Raw genomic sequence first — 11,142 nt, forward strand, 5'->3', positions numbered from 1 at the left:
GGCGACTGTCTCACACTTTCAGGTAAAATTAGTGAGTATCCATGTAAAATTAAGTTAGAGTGCACATAAATGAAATATGAAGATGTTTTCTTCCCCAGTGTGCTACTGCAGCACCACAGTTATTGTACTGAATAAGATACATTTTGATCTTTTGTACTGTTACTTCATTATTACTTTCAACACTATATCTATAATTATATGTAACATTGATTTTCCTATACTTGCTGTTGGATTAAAGGGATCCATTATGAGAGTACCAGTGGAGTTAAGAGTTAACATTAATTGCTCTGCATGTTGGTGCTTTATCACCCCTCCTACCCCCTGCTAGTTTGGTGTTCTCTAGTTCGCGCAGGTTTCCAAATCCATACTTTAAAAAAAAAAAATTACAATACACATGAAACTCTTACAAATACCACGAACGGGACAAATATTTCCAATTTATTACAACTGAAAGTTCAAAAAATTGATTAATAACTCAAGGCATTTTCATGAGTCAAAACATTTTAATTAAAAAAGAAAACTCATTTGTAAGAACTTCACTTCCAACAATTCGTTCCGTTTCTGTTCTTTACACTCCCACACACACACACACAGACACACACTCGCTCCCACAAAGCAATACCGCTTCTGTGCCTCTGAAACAGGAACACACAATCTGATTTGCATTATTAATAAACATCCTAGATTTCTACAGTCCAGTGGTGCGTGAACGGTCAACTTGAACTTCAAGGACCACACTGGTGAGTTTGCAAGTTTTAGCCCATTAATCACAAATGCTTTGCTGCCAACCATTTCCAAATGCTCATACTCCTCCGGGTAGCTACTGGCTTTCACTTATGTCAAGTGCTGTAGGAAAATGACTTGGGTAATTATCTGAGAACATTTTGTCTCAATTTTGTATTTACATTAACTTAGGACCAAAAAAAAAAAAAAAGCCTAAAAATGAGCTTATCACAGTGAAAATGGTTGGGAAAAGGCAAAAAAGCAGATTTGTAGTTAATGTTCTTAAACATGCAGAGCTGCTAGTGTAGTCCTTCAGAAAGAGCTTACAACGGCCCTCATAGCACTGATAGTTATCCGGTATTTAAACCCTGAACAGCACTCAGGGATGTGAGCAAAACAAACTGAAGGAAAATTATTACATGAAGCAACACTTCAACTCTATTTACACATTAATCAGAGGCAAAGAAACAGAAATTCCTCCTCTACAAAGAAGCAATCACATCCCTGAGTACAGTTTGCTATTCCTACCATTTAGATTCACTGCTGTGTGATCAGTTATTATCATCAAGTCCTTTCTGGCCGGCTCAACATCGATCACAGCGCAGCACCGCAGAGGTCCACATTAAACATTAAAGAAATTTCAGCGAAGCTCATAGTGCTGCAATCCAGACAACATGGTTTAAGGAGCTGTGATATTATGTGTCAAAGTAACAGCCCTCCAACGGTGTCAGGGACAGTCAAAAACAGGCGAGTCGCACATTAAGCAGCATGCCAGTGATGCATCATTGTCTCTTCAACAAAGGTTACAGATTTTGGCCAGCAGGCTCGGACACTGCTAGCATAGAGTCTCTTCTGCTTTTTCTGTTTTCTCCTCTTGCTCCACATCTTTATCTTTGCTTTTGTTCTTTTTGTGTTTCTTTTTCTTGTGTTTGTGCTTGTGCTCCTTCTGCTCTCCGTTTTTGTCCTGACTGCTGTGCTTCTTGTGCTTCTTGTGTTTTTTGTGCTTCTTGTGTTTCTTCTTCTTCTTGTCCGCTGTGGTTGCTGACGTGCTGTGGTTGCTCTGGGTGGGGCTGCAGGAGGGTCGGCTGAGGGATGGAGTGGCGGTGCCACTCCTTCCTCTCTCTGGCTCGGAGCCTTCACCTTCGCTGTAATCGGGGATGAAAGCAGCCTCATCTGTCTCACGACCCAGGTCAGAACTCAGACGCTGTCTCCTGGGCTCTGGGCCTCCTCCACCTCTGCTTTCTGTGGCTCTCTCCTCCTTCCCTGTCACCCCTCGTCCCTCCTCTCTAGCTGCAGCTCTCCCTTCTTCTCGCCCCACTCTCCCCTCCTCCCTGACATTTTTTGCTTTGGATGGTTTCTCAGAATTTGCATGTGCTGCCCTGCCACCCTTCCCCTCTTCCCTCTGTGTTCTCCCTTTCTTCTCCTCCCTCACCACGCCTCTCCCCTCTCTCCCCTCCTCTCTTGTGGCATCCCGGCCTCCGCTCCTGACAGGTTTAGGTGGTTCAGTCTGCCCTTCCCTGCCTCGGCTCTTCTGAGGAACTGGTGAGGGCTCCTTGGGTACACTGACTTCGTTTTCCTGCCCCTCTTCATCATCTTCTCTTTCCCACTTAGAGCGAGGGGGGGCCCGAATGACCGGCTCCTCCCTGGCCAGGCTGGGAGTTGGACTGACACTCGGACTCCGGCCACGACTGTTTACAGGGATAGGTGGAGGCTGCTCTGCAGGTTTAGAGGATACACTGTTCTGGTCTTTTTCTGAGTTCCGCTTTGTCTCTTGAGTCGACCTGCTGAGGACAAATAAACATGTTTGTGTTGAAAATGAAAACACCATTATACTGACAGCAACAGCAGAATGCCTGAATGATTCACCCGTAATAAAAAATGATTAATGACATGTGGTAACTGCAACAAAAGGAAGGATGGATGATGGTTTTCATAACGGCATCATTTCATGTATGGAGTGTGCCTTTCAAAACGAGTTCCTACAGCTATACCACAGTTCATTCTTCTTAAAGATACAGTCTAGCTACAGCACACCGGTTACACTGTCCATTGATTTTGCTAATATAAACTAAGATGAAGTGACACTTAAAAAGGTTTATCAGGTTATTCTAGATGTCTGAACACTTAGCCCCAAGCTTATGCCTCTCATGTATTAGGCTTCATTGAAACTCAGAGATGAACCGCTAACGACTGTTTGGAGTCTGAAAAGGTCCACATGTATTGATTTTTGGTTTATCAGCAGGATCTCTCTGACTCCAGTGTAGAGTAATACAAAAGAGGTACAGGCTGGGGCTGTGGGTCTGAAAGGTTGTCCGTTCTGGATATTTCTGAAAAGTGCTCCAGAAGCCTTATAGGGGCCAGACATGTTTAATTTACTGAGTTCTGCAAGATATTGTTTTATGTATTATGAATTAAAGTGCACAGTAAACTTGGATGGCTTTAAATCCATACTGCCAGATTCATCTTGGCTTACACTATTCCTGGCAATGTGGTGGTACGAAGAGTTGCATGATGACCAGAGCTCTATACCAATGCTGATACAACACAAAAATGAAAACTCAAATGGCCTGTCAGTAACAGGGTACAACAGACTCACCTGGAGGAGCCCACAGTGTGACTTGTCAGAATCTTTCGGCTGATCCTGGGCTTGTTCTTCACAACAGGCTGTTCACCACCTTTCACTGCTGGAAGAGGAAGTGTGAGCAGTAATGGAGATAGGCTTAATCAATGCATAATTAGAAGGCACAAGACAAAATCAAAGTTCTGATCTCTTCACAAACACCTGCACTCGTTCAGTGATTCAAATTACCTTCTCTGTGAGCAGAAACTGGCTTCTCTCCTGAGGGCACACTCCGCTCTGCTCTGTCCTTGGACACACTCCTGGGACAAGGAAACATAATTACATGTTACATAACAGCTGTGTTTACAACAAAAAAGCACTATATCATGTTGTCTTTGTATTGTGGATATGAATGGTGGTTTGACAAGCAGCAGAGAAATGTAACACACCTGTCAGATTTAGCAGCTCTTTCTGACCCCTCCCCTCTCTCCTTTGAGGATATGCTTGGTTTCTCCTGATGGTCTGCCTGTCTCCTGGTGATGGCTGATTTCTCTCCAATGGTCATTTTGTCCAGGGAGACAGACCTTCCTCTTCCACTTGCTCCGCTGGTGTTCTTTCGGTCTGTCCTTACTGACCTCTCTTCTTCGGCATCTCTCTCCACTGTATTTGCCACCTTCTGTGAGCCTGACACCGAGACCCTGTCCTTCTCCCTGTCAGACCCCTGACCTCTGTCTCTTTCTCTGTCTGATCCAGATCTATCTCGCTCTCTCTCTAGTCCCGAGTTTCTGTCCTGGTCTCTGTCTGAGGCCTGCAGTCTCTCTCCAGCACTTCTGGGTCTCTCTCTAGAAACTCCCTTCTCTGCAGATGACGAGCGCTCCTTTCTTCCAACTCCTTCTGTAGTACTGCTGGGTCGTTCTCCTTCAGAGATGTCAGCAACAGCTGATCGGTCTGAGGTAGACTTTGTCTTCTCAGGAGCTGATGGTTCTCTGTCTGAAGCTGCTGCCTCCGTGCTGCCTTTTCTTCCCAGATCTCTATTCAACTTAATCTTCCTCTGGGTCTGTGTCTTAAACTGGAATTAGAGAAAAGCACACACAAAATGTTACAAAGGGTTAAAAATCACTGCTAAACAAGGAAAATTAGAGTGGCAGGTAAATTTGATTGTACATTATTGATCAATGATCAATCAGAGGTCCAAATGACAAACTTATTTAATTTACTGGCACATCTGTATGAACTGATAAACATTTGTAAATACCAACATGTTTCCTAGGACCCACCTGAATGTCCATTAGAGGTCTGATAGCGCCTCTCTCTGCGTCTCCCCGGGCCATCTCACGGCTCCCTGATGGGGGAAGAATACCAGGCCTGTCTAAGGGAAGTGGGGATCTCTGGAGCATGGACTGGTGAGACATGTGTGACTGAGGAAGATTATCATCTATTCTCAGCAGCTTTCCAGGAGGAGGTCCAAATAAATAGTGGCTCTCCTCTCCCATCCTCCTCCGACTGCCAACTGGGGAGAGAGCTCGGTGGAGGACTTGGAATCCGTGTTGTTGGGGAATGGGTAGGAAACCTCTGCCCTGTGGAAGATCTCTTCTCCCCCTAATGTCATGTCCAGGTCGAAGGCCATCATGAAGAGAAGGAAGAGGTGGAGGCAGGTTCTGGGAGGATAGTGGAGAAGTCTTCAGCGGGGCAGGTTTTCCTGCAGAGCTTTTACTCTTGTCCTTTTTAGGGACATTTGAGTTGGAAGCATCCTCTGGTTTAGCTTTAATGGTTTTTAATGGTTTAGCAAGAGAGGATGAGGACTCTCTCTTTTTGGTCACCACTCCTTCTCCAGTCTTTTTCTTTACCTTGTCACTCTTTACCTTCGCACCCTCTGTATTTACTTTTGCTTTTACCTTCTGACTCTTTTCTTTCTTAGCCTTATCAGACTGAGTCTTTGATGTCGACTTGCTTGAGGGTTTAGCAGGTGCAGCAGCACTTTTAGAAACTGGAGCTTTAGTGCTAGCAGCGCCAACTGAAGGCTTTGAGGAGGTGGGAGGCGTTTTAGTGAGTGAGGGGACATCATCCATTGGTTCGTCTCTGACAGGAGTAGCATCACCTCTGTCCACTGACTGATGTGATGGCTCTGGATCTTCCCCAGGCTTCCTCTTTTTTACTTTCTTTGCTTTCACAACTTTAGTGCTGGACTTGGCTCCTGATGAGGAAGAGGATGGAGGATGGTGAGGGGGGACACCATCTCTCTCTTCTCTCCCTCTTCTTCCTCTACCCTGGGGCGAGTAATCTCTGGACAATGAGGACAATCTGTCCCTCTCTCTGTCTCTGCCACCATGACTTCTGTGATGCACTGAGGGATGTTGGTTGTCATAGAACTTGGTGTACATGTCTGGGTAGTCCTTATCCCACTGCTGTCGATACCGTTCTCTTTCCCAGCGCTCAGGGCCACCAGGACTTTGACCCTTCAGTTCATATGGTAGGTGCTCCCGAAGAGGTGGCTTTCGTCCACCAGGGCTACGGCTCCGGTAGCCACCAGGCGAACGAGACCGTGACCTAGACCTGTATGGTCCCATTCCTTCTGCTCCCTCCCAGCTTCCACCCCGGTAGGAGGGAAGAGACCGTGGTGAGCCAGAGCGCCGATACCCATAAGACCTTGAGCGGGAGCGGGAGCGAGTCCGTGAACGCCCATAACTACGTCCATTGCGTCTAGAATAAGGGGAGCGGGGATAAGACCGACCGTGAGAGCGTGAACGGGAGCGGGATCTGCTGGGAGTGAAAGAGTAAGACCTGGATCTTGATCTCGATCGCGATCTTGACCTAGAGCGAGAGTATGGAGAACGGCTGAATGGAGAGCGACTGTATGACCGAGACCTAAAAACACAAATGGCCAAGAACAGCAGAAAGAAACAAGGGGAGAAACAATGGATTATGCAAAAAATGAACCAAATGGCTAGAGATTATACTGTACATGTGTAATTCATGTATATATTAAGCCATTTTTAATGAAGTTACCTGGAATAAGATGGTCTTCTTCTCTTTGGTAGACTTCTGTATTTCATAAGCTCTTTGTGGAAGTCTTTAGTAAATTCATCCAGTTTAGATGCAACTCTGTCGACACAAAGACAAAAACACAAACTTTAAAAACTACTGCAGTGGGAAACTTTAATATCTTTTATTTGAATTCATAATCTCAACCCAGAGTGTTTTAGTAGAATTTCCACATAAACAAGTAGATGCTTTAACTGGTTAAAGGAGGAAAAAAAAGGAGTAAAAGAGACGACTCACTTGTCCTGTCGGTGCCGCTGTCTGTAGAAATCTTCCTTTGAGAAAGGCGGTTGAGAGAGGGAGGGTGGAAGAGGGGCGAGAGGGGGTTGGGGAACAGGGGCAACCCAGGGAGGGTTGAGCCCTGGTGGTCCAGGGGCAAAAATAGGTTGGGGCTGGTAACTGATGACAGGAGGAGCGATAAGGCCAGGGCCAGAGGTGTACGGAGGGGGGTAGGGCTGCGGTGGGGGCTGGTACAGGGACGGGGATGGGTATACTGGTGGAGCAGGTGCAGGAGGTTGAGGTGTCGGGAGGTGAGTAGAGTGGTGCTCTCCTCTACCCGTGTAAGACCTGGTACACACACACACACACACACACACACACACACATATATATAAAAAAAAACACACACACACACACATATATATATATATATATATACACACACAACTTGAAGCTTACATATTACAATACAGACTTTGAACAGATCCGATAGTGCCACAGATGGGTCATACCTCTCCCATTGTCTGTTTCCTCCTCTGTGAGAGTGGTGGGGCCGTGGCTGGTGACCTAATGGAGCAGAACCAGTTCGAGAGTTCCTGAATGCCCTTCCTTCAAACTCACTCAACCTCCTTAACTGACCCAAATTGAACCTCTTACCTGATGGATGAGGCAGCCTTGTAGGTTGCGGGTGGCCAATAACGGTTAAATGGTAGTTCTGTGTGAGAAATGATAGAAAAAAAAATCACCACCACCAACCCCCAAAGAGAAGTTAGATTTTTTGCTTTCACATATGTCCTAACATGTACCAAGAGTAGTCAGAAGTCTCCAAGTTTTCCAGACTCACCTGAGAGTCCCTTTCTGAGGTAAGTGATGAGCCTGCTGTCACAACAGGTTCTGGATCTGTCTCCCTAAAACAAACAAGCAGAAACATGTGATGACTAGAAAATTGGCTCCCGACATCAACATTACTTCCAAAATATTTAGTTTAATGTAGGTGTATAGATCATACTTTAGGCTAAACTTACCCCGGTGGGGGTGGTTCACCGTGGCTAGTAGAGTGCATAGGAGAATGGTTGGCAACCACAGGTGCAGGAACTGGTGAAGCACCTTCATCTTCGACAGCTGCAGCAGGAGGAGGGGTAGGAACCCCAGGAGCAGCAGGAGCAGCAGAAACAGCAGAAGCAGGAGCAGCAGGTGCAGGGGGCGATACCTGTGTTTGAGGGGCGGTGGTGGGTACACTTATAGGAGGTGGAGTGACATTGACCAGCAGTGGGTCCTGCTGTCTCGAGTGCAGAGTCCTGACCATCTGAGGGCGCGGTGGAGGCGGGGCTGCATGTTGGACCTGCTTGCGTGCACGTTTGGTGTACCCCGTTTCATTCTTAAAGTTGTTCACAGCCTGCATCAAGACAAAACAGACAATACATCATTTAAAGACATTCTAGTTTGGCTTTGAGTGACAAATACAACACAACAAAATGTGTTTGGAGACAATACCTGTCGCAGAAACTTGTTGGCGATGAGATTATCAGGTGAAACATCCAACTGTTTGCATGTAAAGCAGACGTGCTCCTCCGAGTCCAACAAGGCAGTCCGGATACCTGAAAACAAAATCCACAGACAAAAGCTTAAACTGTTGTTCAGATGACGTGCACAGAAAAACAAACTTGGGTCTTTACAGCTTTATTATGATGTGCTTTTTGATGATAACATCCCTTCAACCTGCCTAGTCTACACACATTTTTTGCATCATTTTCTACTTTTCAACAGCCCCCAAAATCTGGAGCAAAGTCACTCCAGTAGACAGCGAAACATAAAAACAAAATTTCCAGCCATCATATCAAAATTAGAGTGGATGCACTATGGCCTGGGGCTGGACTGTTCTAGGAACAGGCCACTGTTTGGTAAATGTGTATTTCTGCCATTTCCACAGTGATTTTGTCTCTGAAGACCAATGAATATGCGTGCAAAACAAAAAATTAAAGAACATATTGGTGGTGGGAGCAAAACAGTCACATAGGTGAGTTAATTGTGTTTGGCAAAAACATCCTACATTTGTTTTTGTTATTCTAGAAATTTGCAATCAAGATTTTTATTACCCATGAACATTACAAGTAAGAACTCACACTCATCACAGTAACTGTTTCCACAGCAGGGTATAACTACAGCATCAGTCATCAGGTCATTGCAGATTGGACACAAGAGTTCATCGGGGATTGGGTCTGAATCATCCTCAGAGGATGACTGTTCATGTGGAACAAATGGAGGGCGCTCCTTCTTTCCTTGTGCATATGCTTCCCTGTATTAATAAAGATTTGAGTTTTAATTATGAGACATTCGTCACAATAAAAAAAGCAACAATAACCATGTTTGTGGACATATTAGTGAAAACACAAATGTAAAAATAAATTCTGACAGACAACGCTGCTTAATCTGCAGTTTAGTTGACACGTACGCATCTATAGCAGGTATAGCGTATTCTCCAGTGCTGGTCAACATGGCTCCCTTGGTGCCTGGCTCTGCTTTCACCATGAAGCTCTGAGGTATGCCCTTACTAATCCGAACTGGCTTGGGACCCTCCACACTCTTATCCTGGACCTAGAATGTTAAAACCAAAGTAATCTCCATGAAAAAGAACCTCTATATAAAGTTTATAAACCCACAAAGACTATAAAAATAAAATGCATGATAAATACCATCAGCAAGGGGCACTGACGAATGTAGTGACCAGCCTTTCCACAACGAAAGCAGGTATAGTGAGCAGGTGGAGGTCCGACAGCCTTCTTGGAGTAACTATAGAGACAAGTTCAGTTAATTTTTTTAATATCAGCTATCATCCTTTAATAGTGATTCATAATATTAAAATGGGGAACAAAAGTCTGACTCAATAGGAGTCAATAGGAAGGTGTGTGTGTGTGTATACTAACTGTATTGGGTCATATTCGTGGTTGGACTGAGACATCATGGCTTTAATCTTGTCCTCCTCTGATGCATTTGCATCAACCAGGTTAGCAGTCTAAAACACAAAACAGCCAGAGGGGGGAAAGAGAGAATAGCAGGATATGAACTCCATAAGACAAAAAAAAATAAAATAAAATAAAAAAATTGACCCAACTATTCAACTTAGGAAATATTTTCTTGAGGTACAGCCATGTACAAAAACAGTACCTTGGCAAGTTGGGCGAGTGACAAAGAAGGAGAAGAATCAGTCTGCAGGGGAATCAGAGTACAGATATTAAAGTTAACATAATATTTAACTGACATACAGTGGATAAGCGCACAGATTGTACCCTACCCCACCCTGTGCCCAGCTCCTTACAGCCTCCATCTCAGTCTTCACAACAAAACCAAGGTTTTTGTTGAGCACTCAGGCATTTGAATTAATGCAGGTATGAAGGAAATCAAGACACTAGGTTTAAGCACGATGTTCATCCCTGTACTGACAGTACTGTTATAATCTATAAAATGTTAATGTTGTCAAGGCTTAATGTTATCTTTTAGACTGAAAAGGTCTAATTTGAATAAATTAAGAAACTTCCAAAACACTAGGCAAGTACTTTAAAAATTGTTTTCTAAACAAAGAAATGACAAATATGTCCATTAAACAGCTACTTCTTACTAATGCATCTGAGCTGAAGGCATATCTGTTCCCTTACCAGGTGATATTTAACTCTTACAGCCTGTATATAAAATGCATTTCTTGTGCCTTTACTTTCAAGTTTCAAAAAAACACCAACAAAAAAAAAAGCGTAGCAAAAACAAAAACAAACAAAAAAAGCATCGGGACTGTTGAAATGTTAGAGAACACTAAAATGAGTTTCATTAAGAATAAGAAAACTTTTAATCCCAACTACTCTTCCATATGTAGCCTCAACCTGTCTTTATTTTTATGTTCCAACTATGTCCAAGAGCATCTGCTTAAACACATCAAACCTTCCTCGCCACTTGATTTTCCATCAGCAAACTGAAAATGCATACTTATGGCATATCCCTCTAAAGGGATTCTACAGCTTTTCCTCCTTTTGTAAGGAAAGGGCAATTTCCTCAAAAAATACTTGACATTTAATTTTAGTATGCAAGTTCCCTTCACCAGGCTGAAGCAATTTATATTTTTTGCACTGGCTTGTCAAGAAGCATTGTCACGACTGCTCAAACACTCAAAGCCTGTTCACAATGGCTTTCTGTAAACTAATGAGCCAGCACAAGATGGGGCCAAGCTGCTTCAATAAAAATGCAGACCCTGTAAAGTGTCAAATATGTAGAGCTGATAAGACAAATGCAGAGATTTTTCTTAAAAAAAAACAACAACAAAAAAAAAGTTCCCTAAACAGCCCTACCTCCCTACACAGTGAGGGGTGAATGCAGTTGAAGGGATGTCTCTATAATGCAGGTCAGGAGCCAATGGACCATAAATATTTAGCCTCATTCACATCCATATATATTTAACAACAAACAAAAAGGCTGCTTTACATAAACAAACAAGCAGACTTCATGACATTCTGGCTCGGAGGAGATTGGTTATTGCAGAATGCTGTGGAGGGAACACACACAGATCTGGTGCAAGCGGTTCTCACACCGAACCGCTGAACAACTTTATCGACAGG

The 11,142-nt window shown here is 44.0% G+C and overlaps 1 protein-coding gene across 3 annotated transcripts in view; it reads right to left on the minus strand.

Moving 5' to 3' along the window:
* Positions 1–435: 435 nt before the first annotated feature.
* Positions 436–11,142, minus strand: part of LOC109968201 (E3 ubiquitin-protein ligase RBBP6-like) — a 14,522-nt gene continuing 3,815 nt past the window's right edge. Inside the window, exons 4-20 of one of the 3 annotated variants that reach the window (XM_020614288.1) lie at positions 9,707–9,748; positions 9,466–9,554; positions 9,235–9,331; positions 8,994–9,136; positions 8,665–8,837; positions 8,036–8,139; positions 7,567–7,937; positions 7,386–7,449; positions 7,199–7,256; positions 7,054–7,108; positions 6,563–6,889; positions 6,290–6,385; positions 4,561–6,148; positions 3,733–4,352; positions 3,533–3,603; positions 3,320–3,404; positions 436–2,507 (exon numbers count right to left, since the gene is read on the minus strand). In XM_020614288.1, the coding sequence (XP_020469944.1) occupies positions 1,559–2,507; positions 3,320–3,404; positions 3,533–3,603; positions 3,733–4,352; positions 4,561–6,148; positions 6,290–6,385; positions 6,563–6,889; positions 7,054–7,108; positions 7,199–7,256; positions 7,386–7,449; positions 7,567–7,937; positions 8,036–8,139; positions 8,665–8,837; positions 8,994–9,136; positions 9,235–9,331; positions 9,466–9,554; positions 9,707–9,748 (4,932 nt within the window). In that variant the 3' untranslated portion in view covers positions 436–1,558. Of the gene's footprint in view, positions 2,508–3,319; positions 3,408–3,532; positions 3,604–3,732; positions 4,353–4,560; positions 6,149–6,289; positions 6,386–6,562; positions 6,890–7,053; positions 7,109–7,198; positions 7,257–7,385; positions 7,450–7,566; positions 7,938–8,035; positions 8,140–8,664; positions 8,838–8,993; positions 9,137–9,234; positions 9,332–9,465; positions 9,555–9,706; positions 9,749–11,142 lie in introns of all 3 variants that reach the window. The other 2 variants (XM_020614287.1, XM_020614286.1) reach the window with 2 other exon arrangements.

This window comes from Monopterus albus, unplaced genomic scaffold, assembly GCF_001952655.1.
Source record: "Monopterus albus unplaced genomic scaffold, M_albus_1.0 scaffold144.1, whole genome shotgun sequence".
NCBI lineage: Eukaryota > Metazoa > Chordata > Actinopteri > Synbranchiformes > Synbranchidae > Monopterus > Monopterus albus.